Raw genomic sequence first — 25,912 nt, 5'->3', positions numbered from 1 at the left:
TCTCTTATAGCATGGCTTAGGTTATCCCAGCCAGGAGCCATCCTGCCCATGCAGAATCACAAAACTTAGAAAATGAGAACCAGTTTTCGAGATTTTTGCCATTGTTAGGGAGGGCACAGCATGGGAATTTCATGAAAGGAGAAATTTTTGTTTGGATGGGCAAAAAATGTGGAAGAAAAATGCATTTGTTACCCAAGACAGAGATATATCCAAATTCAATGAATGTAAGCAAATAAGGACTTTAAAAACAGATAAAATTCTGACCTCATAATATGTTTATCTTCTCACTCTTGCTCCTGTTTCCTCACATTCTCTCTTCATTTGCAAGAACTTAAATAAAAAATTGCTCAAAAGTCACCTCTTACACTGATTGAAACCCATATTCTTTAGAGTAGACACTAGTAAAAGCATTTCACAGCTCCAGTTGAGGGTACTATAGAAAGAAAAAGAAAAAAGATATTCAAGAGACAAAAACCAATTACTCTTTAAACCATTTTATAAAAGACAATTCCCATTGGTAAGGAAACAATCACTCTAATTTAGACAAGTTTAAGACTATAGCTCAGTATAATAAAACTATATTCATATGCGCGGTCAAATGTCCCAGTTTATGGGATAAGCGTATGACAAAATGTGGCTTAGAATATTTTCATTACTTAATGTATAAAATGGCCAGATAACTTTACAGTTAGAGCCCTAAGTACTGAGATCAAAGGCCAAACTGCTATTCATGTTAAGTATTTTTAATCAGGATTATTTTACTAGAACACAATCAAAGACGTTTATTAAAGAGCTCATTATTTCTTATTCTTTTACTCTAATACCACAAGTATTCTTCAGGCACAGGGGACAGCTAGCTCTCAGTTTTTAATGTTAATTATGGTAATCTCCAAAGACATCATCACCTCTTCTCTTAATTCATAACACAGGCATAAAGCATCAGTTCAGTTTTCTACTACAGTAGCACAGCTCACTGCACTCTAGGGGGTTTTTGTGACAGCTTCCTCTTTAAAGCTTTTTTTGTAACCTAGTAATAAAATTTAAAAAAAAAAAAAAAAAAAAAAAGAAGGGTATTTTATTTTGTGAACAAATTAGAAACAGTAAGTCAGAAGAGAAGAGCAAAAATAAAGTGCGCTCTCTTGTATTTTTCCCAGTCATGTAATGCAAAGGTAATTTTGCCATCATACTGGACTGAGATGAACATTATTCATTAATACAGGCTACGGATGTGATATAAGGTCAAGATGAAGACACCTAGCCCTGGTTATCTACAAACAGGTGTCTTCAGGCACAGCAACACTCAATGCATTGCCAAGGACAGCTTCCCACCGACTTCTGAGACATCCTATAGCATCTGGAACATCTGGATGGGGTGAAAAAGATATGGTCAAAGAGCTATAAAAAAACCATGTTCTTGTAGTGCATCAGATGGAGGCCAGACAGTAAACTCTAGAGCATGTCAAATGACACTAGACATCAACAGCCAAGCAAGCAGACAGGATGTTTAAAGTGTCATTATAAATCAATAGAGATCTCATCAGCATCATCAGTGGAGTTTGGAGACCAATTCAATTCTTCAATTTGCTCTAAAGCAGACATCTAGTTGCCAGTGAGCTGAATTGCTGTAAACAGACATATGAATTTAGTGGTCTTAATCTCAAGCTGAGGCCTACCACAGATGTCTTTAAGTATATCTTTTAAATTCATCAGTCCCAGCAGAGCTCTAACGTTCAAATAGCAATAACTGTGATTCGTTGACCCAAATAAGTTAAAAGACGTTACATTATTTCCCTTCTCCGCTGATTCTCATGCAAAAATATACTCAACCAGCTTCTTGTTTTCCACCCTGATGAAAGATGCATGTCAATCAAGTAAACGCTCTTTTTCTTCACAGGAGAATTACTACAGACAAAAGGAAACTCTGTGCTCATCAGCAGAATACTTACTACGTTAGTGCCTTGAGAAGGTAAATAAGGAGCATCTGGATTTTGCCCTGGATGATACCTCATCCACTCACCTAATCTGCATTAACATTTTAGTACAAGTCAGGAGCACACTTTCTATGTGCCTGTCCTGATCATCTCCACTTAACACTTAATTTGGGTTGTAACCTACATTACTATGACAGTGCTGAAGGAAACTGTCTTACCAACAATCTACAAAGCATTTGTAAAGACTACATCATAAATTAAGTTTAATTTGTAACCATCAAGAAACAAACAAACAAAAAGAGTATGTCCAAGCACAAGGGTTTATTTTTTTTTATCTTTTGCTTTATTTTGTCTTATAGAATAAATTAGGGACATAAACACTGATGACAGCAACACATTCATCAACTTCACAATTTCTTGGATTATATCCAGTTACAGGAACATACCACTCACTCCATAAACATTGAATATTAATATTTAATGTCCTTAAAATCTTAGTGCAAAAAGCTACCACAAAAATTGTAGCTCAAAAAGTTGTTGTCAGGACCCATGGCTACTCTCAAGTAGTGACTCCACTGTCACATTATATTACATTTAAAATTTATTGTGTATTTTCCTCTAAAATGTTTAGCAGCCATAACAATACTTCAGCTAGATATTAGCTATCATATAATTCAGTTTAGCTGCATTTTACATGCAAAGCATGTAAAAATATATTTTTCATCATATTTAGTGGATATGACCCACAAAAAGCACTGCCCCCAATTGTCCTAAAATGAAGAGGTGGTGGTCATACAATATATTCTAATGAGTTGGTAAAACTATGGGAACTCACTACTTATCAGGGGTGGATTTGAGAACCGAAAATCAGTCTGAAAACAGAAAACTATAATTACATAGCTTTTATTCTCAGTGATATTCATTCCCATTGCACCTAATTCTGCCATCAAGCATCATTGTCTCAAACATATTATTTAAGGGTTTTGTCATTTCAGGTGTCACTCCCTCTCTTGCTCTTATACAATGCCTTTCTTCTGAGAATTGCAGAGGTTTTTAATATAAATAATAAGGTATATAACACCTATGAATTAGGAAGTTCCACCTTTCATGGATGAACTGAATACAGCTAACAAGCCCCAGATTTACAAATTTTCTGAAGTCATCTTCTCCTCGAAAATATTACAATAACTCTAATTTGCTTTGGAAAATTATTGTGTCCTAAGTGAGCTCTCCTGCAATTTGGAGGCATCTTACCACAGTAATATCTCACACAAAGGAGAAAGGAACTGTAATTTTTTTTCCCAAATAGATTTTCGTGATATGTGTCATTATATGTCCAAAACAAGTGAACACTAACATCATGGAGGTATCAGTCATGACTGTGTCACTGTCTGTTAGCTCAATTTCACACTTTAAAAAGTGAATTGAAATCCTGCTGCGCTTAAAAACGCATCATATACTCTCCAATCTTAATGATCAACACAAAGTGAGTTCTGTAAATATATGTTTAAACATAAATTCACTGATTCATGAGCAAATACATCCATACTGAGTAAGAAAAATCTGATTCCTCAGAGCATTGCCATCAGCCTCAGCATGACTCAAAATGATTTTTGGCAACAGCAGGAAGCAGGTTCTTCTTATCCTGCTGCAGCCCATTTAAAATTTAAGCACATGTTTTATGAAGGTGGTAGCGAAGCTTAGAATAACTATTTCTAATTTTTGTGATTAGACAGATGACAGTCAAGTAAAACGTGTCCAAGGGCTCATGTGGGAGCCCGTTTTGACAGAGATAAATTTTCCTCTCCAGCTAATTTGCGCATGGCACCCCTATTAAGTGGAGCAACTCGAAGTAAGGGGCTCACATCAAAAGTTTTCACTGACAAATCACTTTCTTCCAGCTGCCACCATTCTGTAAGGATCCTACGGCTGGTGACAGGACTCAGAATTTGTGCTCATACAGTTCCCTGTGGTACTGCTTCCTCCGTTACAACATGGAAATAAGTAATCTTAGCTGGATAACTACAAATAAATCCTACACTGAGCTTTCAACCATATAGGCAGGGGGACTTGCTCTTTGCTTCTGTTTTGGGGGTTTTTTTGTGTTGTTGCTTTTTCTTTTTTTTTTTGGTGACATTAATCTCCATAATACTCTTCTGAATCAATAAATCCACTACAAAATAAAGGCATTTTCATCAGATCCCTTCAGCTGCCCTGCCAAAAAATAAAATAAAATAAAATTTTAATTAGCCAGTATTTTTGGGCTGCTGTGTTATAACCAGTAGAATGGTGAATCTGCCCCCAACTGTTAATAATTAAAAAGTCATTTAAGTCTGCATATCTTCAAAGTATTAAAAATAATTATGCAACAGGACTGATATGGGATATGCTCACTTAATATAGCTCAAAGAAATGAGATAAGAATTACTTGCTGAAGATGTACATATAAGGTTACCTTGCAATGAAGGTATGTGTGTGTGTGTGAGGGGAACGGAGGAGGCGATCCTCATCTGGAAAAGACTACACAGCTCAGAAAATTTTCTCCAACTATTCTTTAGCAGAATCTGTGCTTTTTACCTAATCTTAGAAACATACAGTCACACAGATAAGGCAATATTAAATGGATCACTGCTGCCTCTGGAAAGGAAGATAAGTTAGCCTTTGGTGCTTTGATATTCACTTTCTGACAGCTGTTCTTTCTCACAGACTTCCTCTGCCAAGCAAAATGATTTGCGATTGACAAGTCTGTACTTTGGAATAAACAAGATCTTTTCTCTGATAGGGTGTTGGAAATGTATGCTTAAGACACAGAAAACAGTACAGTCTGTCAGGAATATTATATAGCTTAAGGCAGTCTCAGAGAAAAGGTACGAAAATCTTTCCCTCATACACTGCAAGTCTGATGAGAAAAAGACAAGTCTGCTTCTTACTCCGTGAGAGAGTGGAGACAAAAGGGTAGGAAGAGGAAACAGGATGGTGAGGTTGCAGTGCCTGAAACAGTAATCCGGAGAAATTCACACAAAGCAATGCTAAGACCTAATGAAAGTATGAGGTGCTTTGATTTCCTAAAAAAAACCCATATCCCTGTGGGATCACTAACCGCTGGGTAACCAACACCAGCTGCACATGGCATATTGGGGCTGCAGCATCCATGCAACAGTTATCAATTAACAAATTTGCTGCCACATCCAGGACTGGAGATGAGGAAAAAGTTACAAGTGGTCCCAAATTCCTCAGTGCCACTTCGTTAACCACCAGTGCTAAAGGTGTATCTCTAAATACAGCCCGTGCTCTATCGGCAGCCCTAATTGGTGGGTGCTGTCTTTAAGCTTCACTGTCTCCTAAGTCAGGCCAGGATGCTTCACTGGTGTGGCAGTGGACTCAAGTGAAAACCACATCAGTACAAACATTTTAAGACTCGCTTAAGTTTTAGTACGTTTTTAAAATGCATGCACAGAAGCAGAATTAATCTCTAACAGCTGTCATTAATTGCAGTTGCTGCCACACATAAGCAATAATGTCATGCCCTAAAGTTCTGGTGCTGGAATATGTTCTTTTTGTTTCCAAGGAGATGTTCTTCAGTAAAATAATCCCAAACCAGACACATTACATACATGTTTATTTACATGTATATGTGGACAAGAATTTGAAAATGACAGTTCCTCATACATTTATCCATAAATTACCACTAGTCATTTTCAGATGTGGTGCAGCTTAACACATTTCTACATGCTGCAGGTATCCGTAAACTCAGAATCTCTCCTCCTTATTGCCAAAACTGACATTTAATTGCAAAGAGGTGTGAACCATTTCTTAAACTTTACTGTTACATACATACTACCATTCACCACTTCAAACTCAAACTTTGCTGACATCGTGTCAGTACAGATTTTCTCTTTGAATACTTGACAACAGCCAAGCCCTGAACTTTTCTTTTACCTGGAGTAATGGATAGCTTGATGTCCTGCAATATTAAAATAGAAGTCAGTTGTATGTTTCATCTCATCAGTATGTCCAGAGACTTCAATCCAGTGTGCTATTGGGAGGCAGTAAACTCCATCTACTACGTTGCTCTGGTTATAAACACAAATTCGATCATGATGGGGCCCGTTACCTAGAACAGAAGAAAGGACTGTTGCGGGCTGTACATTTGGAAAATCTTCCAAAAGATTTGCAGGAGCTGTGAACTGAGTATTTAAGGCCAGGAGTGGTGTTTGCTGCCTGTTCAAACTGCATTTCTCATAACACATTATTAACATCTGAAATAGCTGTAACAGAAGCACTGACAGAGAGCAAATGTTCAACATTAAAATAAATTTTTGCAAATTATTTTAAAAAAAAAAAAAACATTAAAGCTGTGTAAGTCTCCCAAATCATCAACTGTGGCACTTAGAATTTCAAGAATAATGAACTTCATTTAAGTCCCTCATTTGATGTCTGATAATCTGTGACCTCAGCATTTAATGTTTCTGGTGCATGACCTCCCTCTTGGGGGCCCCAGCGTGCTGTGGCCTGAGGCCCAGCTCTGACAGGGCACAGCAGTGTCACTGTCCCTCAGGCTCACACTAAGGAAATTGCCCAGCTACGAGAAAGACCTCGGAGAAAGCACAGAGTACGGCTGCGCAAGATCAGAAAGGTCAAACTCCAAAGAAAGACTGGACTGGCAACACTGGAGTTGTTACCAGCTTAAGGGTTCAAAAACACCGATGTGGAAAGGCACCAGATCCTGAAAAAGAAAAGCAAGCAGGTGACAGGCAGCAACCTGGCAGCAATGAAGACCTGTTTCTGGGAGAAGGATGGTCCTCCTCCACCTCACCCACAGCTGCCTGGCCAGCAAAGACTCTCTGGGTGTTCTGCTGGGGACGGGATGCACGCTAATGCCCAGCCTGGGAGCTCATGAAATCCCACCTGTCTTTTATGTTTGCTAACCAATAAACAAGCACTTTGTACCCTTCAGATGCACATGTCTTGCTTAGAAGGTCTGCTCGTACACAGTGAAGTTGCCCAAAGTCACCCAGAGAGACACAGTCATATCTGCAATGCCATGCAGTCATGATTACCTAAAATAGCTTTGTCTAAAGTAAGAATTTTTTCTTATATTTTCCGTTATTTATTATCCATTACCCCTTCTTCTCTTACAGCAATAGTGTGAGCTTTAGTACAGAAAACCGATTTTTAGTACCATGCCAGAGTAAGCAATTTGGATTGAACCAGGTCACGTCATCAGTCAAAAGGTTATCTAGCCTCCAAAAATTCAGTACATGTATATTCTCTACCCCCATCATTTTTACATACTTATTGTAATACTAATTGCCATGTAGGAATTATTGTGCAGATTAGAAGTGACCTGGTCTATGCCTTGCTTTTAATGTAAACCTGTTATACATTATTAATGATATTAGAACATTTCTGAGTAAAATTATACCCGAAGGAATACCCTCAGTTTCACACTGCACGTAAATGCATGAGCAGCTTCTAGGCACCACATTTAGAGAAACTTGCTAGAGCAAGAGCATTCTGGGAGATGTATTAATGCAATGATTAGAGAATAAGATTAATAGTAAAGCTCAAATCATCTCCTTATTTCCAGATGACATGCAGTACTTTCTATCACAATTATGAAATACTACTATTTACCAAAAAGAAAAAGAAAATATGAGGCAGAAAACTACTTCCTCCTATATTGCTGAACCATGATGCATCAGATGCAATGGTATGACACAGCTTTTGATAAAGTGAGCAAGATCAGCTCCTGAAGTTACAAATATCACCACTGTATTTTTACCTCACATTTCTAATTGTTTACACATTCTTACCACTTTTTAAAAATATTTGAAGATAGCAGTACACATCAACAAAGAAGACAGCATAACAAAACCTATGGATGTTTATGACACTTAACTGACTTCATGTATTTAGCAAAATGTTTACAATTACAAATAACACATCTTGCCTCCCCCATCTTACCCCGTGACAACTGTCCAGAGCGATGCACGTCACCATGGCCCTGCCCAGCCATCACAAAGCTGTATCTGATCCTGACTACCACCCACCCATGGACTGACATCCCATCCCAGTCTGAGCCTGTTCCCATCCCCAGGGAAGTACCCAATGCCCAGGGCTGGGACTGCCCCAGTGCCCCAAGCTGCTCCTGGCTGCCACCCCATGGGGTGTCCCTGCAGCGCCCAGCACCCCAGTGCTCAGGGAGTCACCAGCCCTCACTGCACCCTGGTGGTTTTGGGCCATATTCTCAGGATCTCTAGCTCTTTTGCTTCTCCCAGCCCCATGCTTCCTTGTACATGGGCACCCTTGTGTGATGGGCACCCTGTGGTCCTGACCCTTGCTAATACCATCATTCTGCCAAGGATCCCTATAAGAACCTGTCTTTCCCCTTAGTGCTGGGTGACACCTTACACACACACTGGCTCCCTCAAACGCTGTCCCTCCATTGCTCACAGTTCTTCCTCCTCTCCTATCAGGGATCGTAGAATCACAGAATCGACTGGGTTGGAAAAGACCTCAGAGATCATCAAGTCCAACTCTTGGTCCAGCTTCAGTCCATTTACTAGATCATGGCACTAAGCGCCATGTCCAATCTCAGTTTAAAAACCTCCAGGGATGGCGAGTCCACCACCTCCCTGGGCAGGCCATTCCAATGCCTGATCACTCTCTCCGTAAATAATTTCTTTCTAATATGCAGCCTAAATTTCCCCTGGCGGAGTTTAAGCCCATGCCCCCTTGTCCTATTGCTGACTGCCTGGGAGAAGGGACCAATCCCCACCTGGCTATAACTTCCCTTCAGGTAGTTATAGAGAGTGATGAGGTCACCTCTGAGCCTCCTCTTCTCCAGACTAAACAACCCCAGCTCCCTCAGCCTCTCCCCATAGGTCTTGTGCTCAAGTCCCTTCACCAGTCTTGTTGCTCTTCTCTGGACCATTCCAATGGCAGGCAAAGTAGGTATTAAGTACCTCAGCTTTCTCCTCATCTTTGTTAACTATATTTCCCTCAAAGTCCAATAGAGAATGGAGGACTCCTCCATTGTCCTGCCTTCCTCTGGGGCCCCAGGGGTACAGGGCTCCCCAGGACAGCCTCGGGCAGAGTAGACAGAGACAAAGAAGGCATTCAGTAACTCTGCCTTCTCTGTACCTTCTGTCACCAGGGCACCCACCTCGTTCATCAGTGGGCCTACATTGCCTTTGGTGTTAGTTTTACCTGCCATGTATTTGAAAAAGCTCTTCCTGTTGTCCTTGACTCCTCTCGCCAGGTTTAATTCTAAGGAGGCCTTAGCTTTCCTAGTTGCCTCCCTACACCCTCTGACAACAGCCTTATATTCTCCCCAAGTGGCCAGCCCCTCCTTCCATGATCTATGAACTCTTCTCTTCCACTTGAGCTTACCCAGCAGCTCTCTGTTTAACCATGCAGGTCTCTTGGCTCCCTTCCTTGACTTCCTACGTGTCGGGATGCTCTGATCTTGTGCCCGGTAGAAACCAGGAGAGGTGCCTGAGGACTGGAGGAAAGCAAATGTTACTCCAGTCTTCCAAAAGGGCAAGAAGGAGGACCCGGGTAACTATAGACCGGTCAGCCTCACCTCCATCCCTGGGAAACTGATGGAACGACTTATTCTTGGTGCCATCTCAAGTCATATCAAGGATAAGAGGGTCATTAGGGGCAGTCAGCATGGCTTCACCAAAGCGAAGTCGTGCTTGACCAACCTCATTGACTTTTATGAGGACATAACAAGATGGATGGATGATGGCAGAGCGGTGGACGTGGTCTACCTTGACTTGAGTAAGGCATTTGACACAGTCTTTCACAGCATCCTCACAGCTAAACTGAGGGAGTGTGGTCTAGATGATCAGGTAGTGAGGTGGACTGCAAACTGGCTGAAGGGAAGAAGTCAGAGAGTCGTGGTCAATGGGGCAGAGTCCAGTTGGAGGCCTGTATCTAGTGGAGTGCCTCAAGGGTCAGTACTTGGGCCTATATTATTCAGTATATTCATCAATGATTTGGATGAGGGAATAGAATGTGCTATCAGCAAGCTTGCTGATGACATGAAGCTGGGAGGAGTGGCTGACACGCCAGAAGGCTGTGCTGCCATCCAGCGAGACCTGGACAGGCTGGAGAGTTGGGCAGGGAAAAATTTAATGAAATATAACAATGGAAAGTGTAGAGTTTTGCATCTGGGTAGGAACAACCCCAGGTTCCAGTATAAGTTGGGGAATGACCTATTAGAGAGCAGCGTAGGGGAAATGGACCTGGGGGTCCTGGTGGACAGCAGGATGACCATGAGCCAGCACTGTGCCCTTGTGGCCAGGAAGGCCAAGGGCATCCTGGGGTGTATTAGGAGGGGGGTGGTTAGTAGGTCAAGAGAGGTTCTCCTTCCCCTCTACTCTGCCCTGGTGAGACCCTATCTAGAATATTGTGTCCGGTTCTGGGCCCCTCAGTTCAAGAAGGACAGGGAACTGCTGGAGAGAGTCCAGCATAGGACAACCAAGATGATTAAGGGAGTGGAGCATCTCCCTTATGAGGAAAGGCTGAGGGAGCTGGGGCTCTTTAGCTTGGAGGAGACTGAGGGGTGACCTCATTAATGTTTACAGATATATAAAAGGTGTCAGGAGGATGGAGCCAGGCTCTTCTCGGTGACAACCGATGATAGGACAAGGGGTAATGGGTACAAACTGGAACACAAGATGTTCCACTTAAATTTGAGAATATACTTCTCAGTGAGGGTGACAGAGCACTGGAACAGGCTGTCCAGGGGGCTTGTGGAGTCTCCTACTCTGGAGGCATTCAAGACCTGCCTGGACACCTTCCTGTGTAACCTCATCTAGGTGTTCCTGCTCCGGCAGGGGGATTGGACTAGATGATCTTTCGAGGTCCCTTCCAATCCCAAACATTCTGTGATTCTGTGTGATTCTGCTTGAATTTTTGCTATCACCATCTATGATATCCCTCTCTTGCTTAATTTCTCCTTTCTCCGAGCCAACGATCAGCCCTATAAGACAACAAAGCCTCACTCTTGCCTTCATGATCTCAGTTGCATACCTCCTGCTTTCCCATTTCCAGCTGCTGCTGCTTGAGGTGCATGTCCCATCATTCACTGGTTTTACTGTCCATTCTCTTCTCCTCCAGCTTTAATTCTTGGCTCTTTTTCTCCTTCCTTTTCTATCATCTGGCTTCTTAAACGGCAGTAACCCCCTTGCCTGGTAACCTTTACACATTCACCATCATTCATTCCCTTACCTGGCCTGCAACACACATGAAAGCAGGGCCAAGTGTAAATTGCCATGAGACATTTGTTTCATTTGCTCCCTCAAACAGGTTTTGTCAAATCTCATTCTGAAAAACTTCCTTCTCTAATTGTTATTTATCTCTGTTGATTTTTCTGCACCACTCAACCTCACCTTCCCGCTGTGGCCTACAGTCAAAATGGAATCTCAAAAGGAATGTTTCCATTTTGGCTGTAATTCTCAGGTAAACAATAACAGCCTGCATTCATAACATTTTTCATGAGAATTGCACAGCTCTTTACTACTCCTCACATTTTATAATGGCCTTTGAATTCAGAACCTTCTCATTGAAATATGAAGTCTGTGTAACAGAATGCATATGAATATACCTTCAACATAGATATATATTCATGTGTGTATATATATATTAATGTATTTTTTGTTCAACAAATACAGTGATATAATTTCAGACAGGAAGGGAGAGTGCTACCATCTCTAAGAAATACTAATTTAGAGAACAATGTGATCATATTGAGCTGTTCAGGAAGCTGAATTCTCCATTCACCTTGCAGGAGTTATGAAACAAGCAGGATCTCACTACCCAAACAGTATCCAAATGATACACAAGTGCTTCTCACCACAGTTTGCTTCACAAGAGACATTTAACAAATAACGTTTTCAGAGAGTTTTTCTATCAGTTCACATCATGCTTCTGCTACCGCAGTATGTCACAAGAAAACCATAATATTTTTGATTCCATGAAGCAACAACGCAAAAATGTTTTAGAAGTAGAGGCAGATGACAAATTGGAGGAGCAATGTAGAACTCATCTATAATTTAAAGTTGCTATAAAAGAACTAAAGACTGGATTCTTTGAACTTTTATCTTTCAGAGTCATTTAATACAAAAATAAGTCAGCCAATTAAACCAGTTTTCATTCAAGGTAACTGTTCATAAACTGTTTTAAATAGAAAAGAATTTGCATATATAACATGTTCTGTTATATATTTGCAGAACGTATAGGAGTAGGAAAACAGGCATAGCTTGGGTGATGAGCAGAAATCATTAACTGTATAACCTTCAGTTTTTCTTTTTCTACCCCTGTCTTTTTAAACCTTTTCTCATGAGTTTCTTCTGTCTGAAGTAAGGTGCATCAGCCTCATGGTATGAGGTAAATGCAGCCAAAACATGCCTTAGTCTCATCTTAGCCCCTTTATCTCTGCTGGTGGAGCAGGCTCCTTGCATCTCCTTTGTGGTAGTCATAAACCTCTGCCAGACTCAGCTGAGCTGGCCCAAGGCTTCCCACAGGTACGGGAAGAGTTCACACCAAGAACGAAAATGCTTCCAGTCAGAGCCAGATAAAGATCTGGCACACCAAGTGAAACACTCACCCTTCCCTCCCTTGCCACAACAGGCCAAGCAAAGTCCTTTCTGAACTTGGATCCCCAGAGCACAGAGACTTTCCCACGCCCAGCATGCGGCAGGTTGTTAGCTACAGGCAGCCACCAACAGCATCATAGATCAAAGACCAGCACTTCTTTGGCCACTTTCCAGTCCAGGGCTGCTGATATGGTGCAGCTGGTTAGTCTGTGAGGAAACTGAGCACCTAAGGAAGACAGTGGGATCAAGCTCATCAGAATCCGATCCCTCTCAGTGCACCAGAAATGTGATGCAGCCCTTTCTACTTTATTATCTTCTGCTCAGGCACCACAGACAAAAAAATAGAGTCCAGTGCAGAGAGACATGCCATGAGACTGCATGTATGCAGAGCGTGGACATGTCTGCTCATGACTGAAGCTGCTCATACCCTCACAACATCCTACTCCACTTGGATTTCCCTCACGGGTTATAGTTATCTGCTTTATCTAGGAGGCTACCGCACCTTTGGATCTTGTAATTGACTTCCTAAGAAGTTAGACTCAGCAGCCCTTCCCCACAGAAACTCAGCTTTATTAGCCACTTCTTAAATGAACAAAGCATTCCAGAAAGTAAATTACCAAAGTGGAAGGTCTAACACTGAAGTTTAGTTTCCATATCTGAAGCTCAGCAAGGTCCTATCTACAGCTGTCAACCACAGCTGTCAGGATGCCTCAGTATCACCACCTGGTGTGGCACAGAGAATGTCCAGGGTTTCAGTTGCTGCAATCCAACATGCTTCCAAGCCCACAAAGTGCACATCACATCTTTACCAGCAACAATGTGTGCACCACCAGCCAGCTCCCTGCACACACCACTCACACAGAGATGGAACAGCTGGAGGACTTCGCATCCCTGTGACAAGGTGGGTGCTCCAGACTTGATGAGGAGGGAAGCAGCTCACAGCACACCAGTGCTGAGCTGCGAGGCAAATTCTCACCAAAAGGAACTCTTCAGGGCAGAAATTGTTCATGTAAATGTATCTGTCCCCTTATACTAGTCTCCCCAAGTTTACCCAAACCTTGTATGAACACTTCGAGGTGTTTTGAATCATTTCCCCTGATTCCACCAGCCTTCAGAGTGATGGAGTTACCACAGCTTCCATGTAAGCACCTTGCTCAGACAGCAGCTGGGTGTCCTGTCACCAGCATTTGCAAGGCAGCAAGAGCAGAACTCCCATGTTGCTCCCAGCACACAGCACCAGACCACTAGGTAGGCTTCCAGGTACTTATCATATGAAATATACAATTATTTGAGTGAATTTTTTTATAGTCATGAAAACATAGTGCAGCCTTAAAGATTTGGGGGATTTTAATAGCATTTCAACATTTCTGTTCCTAGAGACAGTAGCAGAGCAAAGAAAATCAAATCTGTTTTCCACTCGCCTGTTTGTCTTTGCAGAAAAGAAAACAAGCACAAATGCCCTCTGAGACAGGGCAACACACAACAGGAAACACATTTTTACAGCCCAAACCACTTCTAAATTAATATTTTTCTTAACCTTGTTTTTATTCATATTGTGCCAAGTGGCAGAAGATTGGTTTAATTATTTATTTTGGGGATGCAAATATGCAATCATGTGAAAAATGTAAAATTCAACCATAACAAAGTTAAGTTAAATATCTGAACAGTACTGATCTTCCTGTTAATCGATCATGTAGAATTTCCTAATTACAGAACAAAAGGAAGAGTTTATTAGAAGATATAGGTCCTATTTTAACCAATAGGGTAGCACTCTTTTCCCTTCAATAAGGTCCAGAATAATTTTAATTAAATTCCATCTTTGTGCCTCTTCACAGCAAAAATGCTTATCTGAAACAGAAAAGTAAAAATAATTTTCTAGGCATTAAATTACAAAGTTAACCATTGCTTTTGCAACCCAGCTGTTGCTCTCTCTACTTTGGATGGTTGTGCAGCGGAATCCACTGAGGCAGGTAGGGAACTGCTGGAGAACAGAGCCAGCAGCATCCCTGCTTACAGCTCAAGCCTCACAGAAGGCTCTCAAAATCTGCATGACTGTACATATGGCTCCTGGTTTAATGCACATAAAGGATGATCAAAGTGGAATACAAAGGAACCTGGCTGCACAACCTACCAAAAAAAAAATATATGAAAACCAAAGATCTCCACATAACTGATAAATGGCACTGGCAAAAGACAGGTACAAGAATGAAAAAAAGGAAAAACAGATGAAGATACAGTAAGCGAGAAAAAGACATCCAAAGATCAAGGACTGGAAGAAGATAAGCAGAGACCAGAAGATGACCTCCTGCAATTTGATCTAATTACATGCGGTAACAGGATACAAAGAAAAACCTTCAGTTACTATTCCAGCTGTATTGAAGAGATTAAAGTAGTATAATCCAACAGTCTGCCAACAGCACAGAATCATCTTGACATGGAGGACAACTGCACACATTGCATAATGTTCTGAAAGAGTCACACTGGTGAAATTATCAGCTCGATCTTAAAAGATAATAAGCAAAATCTGGGTCAATGAAATTTCTCAGTGCTATTAAGTGTGGTGAACAAAAAAGCCATGAATGAATGAAAAATAATAAAATCACCTCTTCCACTGTCTCTGCAGAGTTCTTTGCAGCAAAGCCACGTAGTGTACTGCTCAGCCACAGCTCTCCCAGCTACCAGGTGACTGCACGGCTGGTTGGAAGTTTTCATTTTGTTTCTGTTTTTCCCTGTGTGAGGGAAGGTATGTAGAAACTCCAGGGTACGGCAGCAGCTGTCAAGGTGCTGTGTGTCTCATCCCTGCTTTACCCAGACCCTACACCACAGGCGTGCAACTTTCAAACCTCCAAACCCCAGCAAGGTCAGCATGTTTCTCAGTTTGCTGCTGCCTTTGAAGAACCACAGGACTGCTTAGACGACCTTAGATACACACATTAGCTTCAACAGCAACAAATAAATCCAAACAGCGAGCAGCCAGATTACCTACTTACAAATCAGTAAGGGCGAAGACTTTTTTAATCTTTGTCATAAATTTTGCATGAACCAGCAGGCTTTACATGTCAAGTCAAAATTTTGAGTATGCCTAAATATTATAAGTAATTACATTTGAAATATTAAACAAGGTCCTTTAACAAGGTAAATGAACATCTTCCCCTGGACGATTTTAATAACATCATAAGCGCTATAAACACGCTAGAGGCAGAGGAATGGGAATGGTTTGAGGAATAAAAGATTTTTTTCCAAATAGTAATAGAACAATATGAACCAAAGGAAAACATGAGGGAAAAAAAAAATCTCCAAAATGAAGCATTTAAAAGATTAAGTACTTGCTCACTTCCTAATCTGTCATACCAACATCACAATAAAGAAAAGTCTCAAGTCCTGGTTTGGATCTGATTCTCACAGGTAACTGAATTTGCTATCACATTATGTCATTATCAGACATTACTCTAACTGGACTTCCATCACTACATTTATAATTTTCAAATTTACTTACCCTTTACATCAGATTTTATCATGAAAGTTTCCCTGATGCCTAACTGGCTAAATGAAATTCAATCTCTGATGCCTTGAAATAGTCTCTCAGTCCCACCAAGCCTGAATTGCTATTGATTGTTAAAAAACAGAGGTAGGTAAGGCTGAATTCCCCTCACTGGAGCTGAGCGAGGTCAGGTATTTTGGCAGTTTTAATCTGCCACAGGCTCTTAGACTGGAGTCCCGCCTTTCTGAAGTCTCAACAAAACTGCTGAAAAACTGCTCTTTGTTTTTACACCTCTGACAAATAGTGCCAAATAATGCATTTGAATTCTGTATGTCATGTATTTACCCCTACCAGCATGCTCAAAAAAAAAAAATATACTCTGCTTTTTAATGCTGCTTTTTTTGCTGTCCACAAACCATCTCCCCTGTAGATTCTGAAAACAGTAGATTAATTTATTGTATTATTTAAATACCTAATGTAATAAAAAATAGTTAATTTACCACACCTAGTTCACTAACTCCTTCATAACTGCTCTGATTTTTCAGAAACGTTTCCTCACATTTGCCAGATCAAAAGAGATATCCAAGAAGCAGAAGACCATTTGTATCATACACTGCACGTTTATTTTCTGACACTTAAACCAGCCCATTCCAACTTCTCATTTGGTAGGGCTGATATATATAACCAAGGAAATAAGTTTTAATTCTATTTAAATTCAGGTTGGATTTACCATTTGTTAGTATATTAGTCTATTTCTAAGAGAATTCTTTTTTTTTATTTTTTTAATTACAACAGAATTAGAACTAAATGGTTTACAAGAAAGCCCTCCTCAGCACCTAATGCTGCTAATGAACAAAGCTTTTTTCAATTTTTTTAAATCAGAGATGAGAAAATAAGAATTTTCAAAGGCAACACTAAAAAATGTGTTTTCTTTCTCTCTCCAGGTCTGCTTAGGCACAGGTGTTTCTCAGTGGGACCTGCTACTGTACTAAGAGTTTTTAACCAAATGCCCAGTCTAATGGTGTAGATTAAACCACAGAAAAGCAACTAAAAGGGAATTCAGCTTATGTAAAAAAGAGGTTCTTCTCAGACAGATGGTGGAAATAAAAACAAAGGAAATGCAGATGATAGAATAATGGCTGATAGCAACAAAATGTATAATGTAATAGTCTTCCTGACTGCTTTGAAACTGCATTGTACCGTGTATTATCAACTGTTACTTTCTACCACACCAGAAAAGACTACTGAACTACAGGCAGGAAACAAATTACACCAAAACAGTAACCATGGAAAATACTTAACCAAATTATCATCCCAATTGCTTCTCACCATTGAAAATAAATTCTTGACCCATACTGCATGCTGCTGTCACTTGGAGGTGAGAGCAGGGAATGAAGTAGGGGATGGGAAAACAGCAAATCAAGTATTTGCATAAACAATGCATTTCTTGTAACTTAACCGTTATAACCACAAATGCTTTAATTAGGCTCTCACAGCAGCCAGAGCTGGTCCCTGATTATCTCTGTGGGTTGGAAATGACACATGTTAATACCTGCCAAATCCAGAAGATCACATGTGTAGCTATGTGGTTTTATTCTTCTAATTTTGCGGCTTCATGGGCAACTCTCTGTTGGTTTATTGATCTCCAGTAGTCTGCTCTGTATAAGTTAGTTAATGCTGACATATAGATAGAAATAATGAAAAACTTGCTACTAATTACTTATACCATAATTCATGCTAATTATTGTCTTGTGGGGGTTGAAGAACAAAATGCCAGGAGCTATTGCACAGAAGTTTCTCTCCATTCCTTAAACAGCTGTAGATTTCAAAGTTATCACCTTTTACTTGTAAAGATTCCTCACATCTGAAAGGAGTTACGGTATCTAGCGTCATCCAGAAAGTAAGAGCATTGCATGAACAAATTCATATTATGCACAATTATTCAACTAACAACATCCAGTTGTGCTTTATTTTCCTTCCTAGTTCCTACGTACTTCAGAACAAGACTGGGATGGGGGGAAGCAAGTAAAGCCCGGGATTGTTTTCAAAAGCAGAAGAGACTACTGTAAATACTGATAAAATGTGCAAGTAGCTGTAAGAAACTCAGCAGCTGCTGACCGTTCACAGGTAAAATGGCGACACCCAGTGGGAACAATCCTACATAAAACAGCTGCATTAAAAGAGATACGAAGAAATGTTATCCTCTCCAGGTTTGGTTGTTTGTTTTTTTGTTTGGTCAGTTGTTTTTTGTTTTTTAATAATAGAACCGCTACCTAATTTGGGAATCTGTAGATTAGCTTTGGGAAAAAATGAAAATTAAATTAATCTCAGTTGCAGAAAAATAATGTTGCATACAACTGTACTTCTGAATGGCCTCAAAGAATGTTTACTTTGCTTTATCTTGCTATGGCTTAGCCCCAAGTATTTTCTATTCTGTTACAACCTCTCCAGCACAAACAGCAACTAGATATTAACTTCCCATACAGCCTTTAAAGGATCTTCCCCTTTAAACCAAGAAATTAAATCCATTTTGTTCCAAGGAATTGAGTCTAAGAAGTGAGATTGTTTTAGGTTTCAATGCACTCCCACTTTAAAAACAAAATTTAAATGTGCCTTACTATCATCAGTGTTTTCAGTCAATCAAGTGCTTAACCTTTGAAAGCTATGATCAAGTTTTACTTTTGATATTTTCATTAATTATATTACAATATTATGAAAGCCTTTATTACTCCATAAATGTACCAGTCTTTTAAAACTATCATCAGAAGTGTATCTTCTCCAACAGAAGGCTTAAACTGTAACTAACAAGTTCACAGGAGCACGAACTGGAAATACTGAAAGGCCAGTACACCGACCAAACTCTGTTGTATGGGTCCCCAAGAAACTGCAGAGAACAGCAGCAGGTAAGTGCAAACAAGACACCTCCTTTTCTCTCTTCTGCTCTCTCGAAGACTAGAGATGGGATTTTGTTGGAAGGAATAAAGCTCTGCTCACCTGTGCAAATTACTAGAAAGTAGGCTGATGTGCTTTTCAGCTTTAACAGGCAATATTGTATCTATCAAGCTTCAAGCAAGCACCAACTACATCTAACTAATGGTTATGTGAAAATGGATCAACATCGCAGAATATAAGCTTATACTGTATATATATGTGTGTATATATATATATATATATATATGTATTTTTCCCCCTCCTTCTCAAAATGTGTCAACAGACTGTATTCTATTATCTCAAAATACGGTGTGGGGCATGCCCTTAGTAACTCCTCTATGCTGTTATGGAACACATATCTTGTACAGTACCTACAGTTTATTTAGACCAGAGCAAAACAGATAAAGGTGTAGATGAGTGTTCAAGCATAAACTCACAAAAACAAATCAAAGCATTAAGTTTCATCTTGTATTTATTCAGTTTTGACAGCAGGCACAATATACTTCTTCTCCCCGAGCTGAAAGAGAGACATAAACCCAGTTCTGAAGAATCTACATCAAAAACAAAGTACATTGAAAGACACACAGGATGCAGTTGATTTTTTTTTTTAAAAAAAGTATCTATGTTATTTTTTTTTTTAAATGGGTAAACCTATTCCTAGGTTCTAAAGGTCAACATAACCAACCTGTTTTCCACATATACAGCAGGACAGTTAAAAACTCTCCTGGATAGCAGACTTTTCAGCGGAGCTCACAGCAGGTAAGCAAAGTATCAACCCTGACAAAACTTCACTTAGGCTAGAGCATGTACAGAAATCCCATGATTTGAGCCAGAGGAGTCCTATAGCTTTAACTGACAAGCCCTGGATGCAGACCAGCATCATCACCCCAGGACAGTAGAGGTAAGCATCTGACCCTTCAGAAGCACAAGAGTCTCCTCTCCCACCTCATCCTGCAGAGAGGGGAACTAGCTCCCTCCAGACACAAGCAACAAGCCAGCAACCCTCCTGCTGGCCAAACCTGGCCCGAAGGCTTCACTTCCTACCAGACCACCTGGCAGAACCCAAAGGCCACAGAACACTGGCCCGTGACTTTGTCTCTTCTAGCCCACAGAAACAAACAACCTCACTTTATCTTTCAGTTTCTCCATTGCATTGGAATTGCTGCAAGGATGAACTCAACCTATACTCAAAACATATGATGCAACATGCACTGTGGTATTATAAAGATAATATGTATCACTAGGGAAATTCTCACATGAAGTATACTAATAAAAAAATAAGGAGTGATTTTTTTTAAATATGGCACATTATTTCCTATCCAAAATATGTAAACATCTGACATCCGTAATTGGACAGGAGTTTCTCTGACTACAGATGAATGCCTCAACTCAAACTTAGAGCAAATATCATTCTGCACCTTCCTCTATCCCTTATAATCATGTCATCAAAACTGCAGATGTTCTCCAACAGCTAAATGTCTCCCAAAGCACATTTTAATTCTAAACACATAGGATACTGAAGAGCCATAGTACAGCATTTACTTATCACAAAAAAAACCCTTTGTTCTTTTTTTTAAAAAGGTAGTTGTTTATTCCAGCTGTGATTTTTACAAGAATAAACAGATGACAGACAAAACTTTAATTAATCTACAATTGAAAAAAAAAATCATTAAAAAAATGACATAAAAAAGGACTGCAAGATATTGCTTAATTATTGGATAGAAAAACATCTTTACACTCCCTTCATGTAACACACGAAGAACAATAATTTTCAGGGTTTAAGCAAATTTAGTTCTTTCCTGTAAATAACAACTTAGAAAAAAATGGTTGATATGAATGACTAATCAAAAAAAAAAAACAAAACTCTGCATTTGGATGATATGCCTGGTTGTTTTTTTATCATTCTAGCTAAGCAATAAGCTCAAACTGCTGAGCATTCACAATGACCAGAATGAAATCCCATGCAGGTTAATCCTAAATCCAGTAGCACTACTGCCAAAACAGAAGATGTTTATTACTCAACAGACTACATTTACTAAATGTGCTCCCATGTATGGACAAATACCTTGAGATATCATTACTTCCAAACTAGATAGTAACCATCACCTTACAACTGCAGATTTTCTGTAGACTGAAGCACTCTACTATTATTTCTATATTCACTGTGATGAGGACCTCTTTATATACCAATATCATTGGCATATTATCTAAATTTGGCACCTTCAAAAGAGACCCATTTCTGCTTCCTTGGACAGCTGCAAAGATTTTTATTCCATAAATTCACTTTTCCTGCATTTCTGCAAAAGAAAAACATGGTTAAAACAGGCAGAATATACTACTTATTTCAGCTATTAAATAAAACAATTACTACTAAATGGTGTAAATAGTATTCCATAACACAAATTTCAGTGAACGTACTTTTAACATGTAGGCTTTTATTAGTGTAAAGAAGAAAAAACAAATGCAACAGTTATGACAACATGCATGTTTTCGTCTGTATGACAGTTGTCGAATGGCAGTTTAAAAGTGTAATACGTCTTCTTGAAATAGGTGAAGAGCAACTGCTTTACAATGTGTTATTTCAGTATATGGATTATGAAACTATTCCATAAGTTAAAAAAACCCTCGCAAATTACCTAGTCATCTGTCTTCCTTTCACTGAGTCAGATCCATTCCTCAGTAACAAGAGGTATATTTAGAGCTTTGACTCAGCACACAATTGTATGAGTGTTCTCTTTCATTTAAGATACTTAAATTAAACATACTGGAACTGCACATGGAAACTGACTGAAGCTACTGAATATTTGACAACATGGGAGAAAATTGGGGTGGAAGTACTACAGCAAGAAAACGGGAAAAGCTCTAATAGAACTTTTCCTTATTTTTTTCAGCAATACCATTGGTAAAATTTACCAGCCTGAAAATGCCATCGTGACATTTCATCTTACTGAAATAAAGAAACAAATCACACCTTAATGCATAAGTAGGAAATTCTGAGTTCTTTACTTCAGGGGAAAGAGAGAAAACAAAACAAAATATCATGACAACTGATGCCTAAAGTAAGAAAAAAATAATGAAAGTGTTTCAAATAACTTTTACCAACCTAGAAGAGCAGCCTCCTTCTGCATTCACTCTCCTCTACCACATGGTTACATGTTTTTGCTAGCAAGTGCTCCTGTCATGTCACGACAGCCTAGGAGGTTCTACCTGCAAGCACAGTTCAGGCCACCCCTGCACAGGAGGCGGCCGACACCGGCAGCGCCTAGTTCAGGGTACGGCCCGTTTGACGGTCACACCTCCCCCTGTCCCCGGGCGATGCTCCCGGGCACCGGCCAAGCGTCGGAGCTGCCGGAGCCGGAAGAAGAGCTCCCAGCGCTGCTCTGCCCCCAGAGCAGCACCCAGAGCCGCCCCTCGACAGCCCCGCGCCTGCTGAGAGCCGGGCGGGCGGCGCCGGGGCGACCGGCTCCTACCGACCTCACTGCAGCCCCTCACCCAGGCGGCTGACCGGTGCCTGCCCCACGGCGCGGGGCAACGGCCGAAGACGCCCCCACCCGCCGCTAACGGCCGCCCCTCTGTCCCTCCCGCCGTCCCTGTCACCCAAGGGGGGCGGGGCAAGGCGGCAGCCCCGCCACCGCCGCGCGGGCACGTCCTGGCGGCCCCAGCGCCGGGGGGTGCGAGGGGGGGGCCTGGCCGCCGCGCGCCCGTCCATTACCTTCCCAGAGAAGGTCGCCGCCCCGCCGCCGGAGAAACTTGTACCAGAAAGGGCTGGAGGCGTCCTCGTCCTGCAGCACCACCTCCGCCAGCCACAGCGCGGGCTCCTGGGCGGGCAGCGGGGCGGCTGGCCGCGCCGGCTTCATGGGCACGGCGCGCTGAGGGTCCCACTGGCCCAGTTCCGGCCGCGAGCCGGCCACCAGGAGCCCGCCGCTCTCCGTCATGCGGCCCGGCAGCACCACGCCGAAACGGAACAACATGGCGGGCAGCGGCCTCCGTCTGACGGCGGCTTTGCTCCGGAGGCCGCGCCGCCGCTAGGGGGCCGCGCCTGGCCCGCACTTCCGGCCGGGGGCCGGGTCACCGCCCCCCGGGGTCCGCTGGGGCCGCGGCCGGGCGGAGAGACGGTCCGGCGGGGAGGGGGCCGTGCGGGTGTTCTGGTGCTAGAGTACCAGCACCCACGAATCGGAGGCGATTTCCCTCTCAAAATGCCATCTAGGAGTTAATACCCACCCCAGAGAGCCGTTGAAAATTGGGACTGGAACAATTACCTCTGCTGGAAAAGACTTGGTTTGCAGGTTGCAAAAGAGTACGTGTCTTGTGTACTGACTGTAGCAAATGAGTATTATTGCTTGATTAAATGAAGCTACTGCAGTTACTCCTGAGAGCCCGGACTTAATTTAGTGCAGCAAACGCATCATTAAATAACTGCCATACATGCAGCATTACAAAATAAGGTTTAGCATCAACAGAAGTGTCCACGATGGTTTAATCTTCCCCTGAGAGGCAGACAGTTATGGCAAGACCAGAAATGTGAAATACTGAGCGAGGTTAAAAAGTTTTTTAAAAAATTCTGTGGCTCCTGAAAGCATGTGTTCTGTTTTGCACTTCTGGCTGTAATTTGGCAACTTCTGCATGTAGCAACATTCAGGACTTGCAAAGAATGACTGAGAAAGAGGATGCAATCCAACCATTTATAGCACAGTCCTTGTCTGAATAGACCCATTTCAGAAGCATTTAAGGACAGAAAACAGAGGAGTGGTCACTTTATTTAGGTCAAGTTCTGGGAACAGGATGAAGGCCTTTCAATGAGTCAAAAGAAATCCTGCCTTAAAAGATGGCTGCTTGTTTCCTGTGTTCGGGGTGATGACACGCTGCAGTGTATGTACTGCCAAATTTGTTTTTAAGAGTGCTTTAGTTCATTTCAGCTGATCCACATTGAGCTTGTGTAAGTGATATGCCTCCACTTTTCCAGACGACCAAAGCTAATGGAATTCTGGCTATCCTTGCATGTCTGGTAGCACCAGCCCTTGCTGCAGCGCTGCTGCCTTTGTGGAACAAAGCATTACGGTTTAATCTTTGCTTTTGTTCAGCCTTAGACAAGTTACCAAAATGTCTTTCAAATATCTACCCCTTTCCAATACACATTCATTTAATATTATGGGCAATACAGAATGTGACAATGAACTTTGGGGTTTTATCCCAAAGTACAAGCTAGAGAATAGCCCTAAAGGCACCCCAGCATCTTATGTCTACATAAAACCATATGCTTCTGTTCATTCCAGTCACAGTCTCAGCTAAGAAATTGCAGGATCCAGCAATACATCTGATGGATAGTTTAGTTCCTGGCCGTTGTCTATGCCTCAATATAAAGAAGAACCAGCAACAAACCGCAACTTTTTGGTGGCCTGGAAATAGCGAGTCCTCATCTTAGACATGTAAGCCATGTGGAGCAATTTAAAAAAAAAATGTTTCTAGACTCTGATGTGCCAAATACTAGCTTTAAAAATAATTCAGTCCGTTCCTTCTCCAGGTTCTGCCATTGTGTGCCTGTCAATACTGGGTGTTAGATTCACGCTAAAGATGACAGAAAGTTACAAGGTTGACTTCCTGCTTTTTCCTCAAAAACCCAAGTTCAGATTAGGGTTAGCTCTGAGAGGTCAAGAAAGGCTGAAAAACTGGATTTATTGCTGGATCCTGCAAGACTGGGATAAAAACTAGAACTGGAGATTGGCTTGGGCCTCTGAAGTCCCATGGCTTGGAGAGAGTGGGACTAGAAGAGGAATTTTTATTGATGAATAGTACCATATTGTGGACTCAGGGCTGTAGTCAGGATAAAATGGACTCTCATTAGATCTGAAACTGGTGAGCTATAGGTACCATAATGTTTGGGTTCAAGTTCAGAAGCAGAAGTAAATGTGTGTTTTGCCATTGTTAGGTTTGTGTTGTCTGTGGATTTGTCATCTCTAAACTGGAGTTCTAGCTGGAGTAAAGGCAGGGAGGGGAACAGATGTTACATTTGCTGTTATTGTTTGGGATTGCAGGAGTTGAAGAAGTACTTCAACTGCTGGGCCATTGCCACAACCCTAAATTTAGTTTTAAGTGTCAACTTGAGCCTCCTAAAGAATTAACAATAGATTATTGTCCTGTGCCAAAACGACTCCTTATTCTAGTACTGCCTGACCAGTGCTCTTCCCCTGCAGTCCTCAATGCTATTCTCAAACCTAAAAGCCTGTCCTGTAATCCAGTCATCTTTTAAACACAGGATAATTTCGTTTTTTTCCCTATATTAAGTCCTCATTCCAACTTGTCAACCTTACAGGTCCCATCAAAAAGGGGTCAAAACTCTAATAATCAAGTTGCTTTTACCTGTCCCTGAAACTGCTGTTAACTGTTCATTCCCATGGGAACAAACTGCCATCCTAGTAGTCTGTCTGAAATGTAATAATAAATGCTAAGCCTTCGTGCCCTTACCAGCTCTCTAGGATCTAGCAATAAACTTAACCTACAGCGTATTCTGAGCAGAAGCCTTGTTCTACCTCAAATCTAACAGTAAGCTAGCAACACAGTGATGCTTAGTGCCAAATTCATTTTAAAGCTTTCAGCTTATTGTAACTGGTACCATTAAAGGTGTTTGTCAATGCTGACTGGTTTTCTAAGTGGGAAGAACTGTATGAAAAAGAATGACTATTTTTTCTACAGCATTAATATCCAAAAAGGGGTTCTGGGGATCAGAGTTTCTGCAATAACCAATTGCTTTGTGGGATTTCTCTGAAATTGTACTGATAGGTCTAACATTATGTAATTTCCAGGCAATTAGCCTATATGTCTGATTTATTATGCAAAATATGTGCAGGTGGTGGAGATTTCACAGGAGGAATCACCAGGGCTGTGTACAGCTTATTATCAACAGCTATGTCTTCAGTTTCTGCCTAATTGCTGTAGCTAAAAGGGTTCTAAGGAAAAGTTTG

The 25,912-nt window shown here is 41.2% G+C and overlaps 1 protein-coding gene across 1 annotated transcript in view; it reads right to left on the bottom strand.

Moving 5' to 3' along the window:
- The window catches only part of EPM2A (EPM2A glucan phosphatase, laforin), a gene marked incomplete at its 3' end in the record, with an annotated part of 41,760 nt that extends 18,822 nt beyond the window's left edge, over nucleotides 1–22,938 (bottom strand). The window contains exons 1-2 of the mRNA XM_080342807.1: nucleotides 22,666–22,938; nucleotides 5,871–6,045 (exon numbers count right to left, since the gene is read on the bottom strand). Coding sequence (XP_080198933.1) covers nucleotides 5,871–6,045; nucleotides 22,666–22,924 — 434 coding nt within the window. The 5' untranslated portion in view covers nucleotides 22,925–22,938. The remainder of the gene's footprint in view (nucleotides 1–5,870; nucleotides 6,046–22,665) is intronic.
- Nucleotides 22,939–25,912: the final 2,974 nt, after the last annotated feature.

The sequence above is a fragment of the Nesoenas mayeri genome (genome assembly GCF_963082525.1).
Source record: "Nesoenas mayeri genome assembly, chromosome: 3".
Classification (NCBI taxonomy): Eukaryota; Metazoa; Chordata; class Aves; order Columbiformes; family Columbidae; genus Nesoenas; species Nesoenas mayeri.
This window is presented reverse-complemented; position numbering and strand designations above follow the sequence as displayed.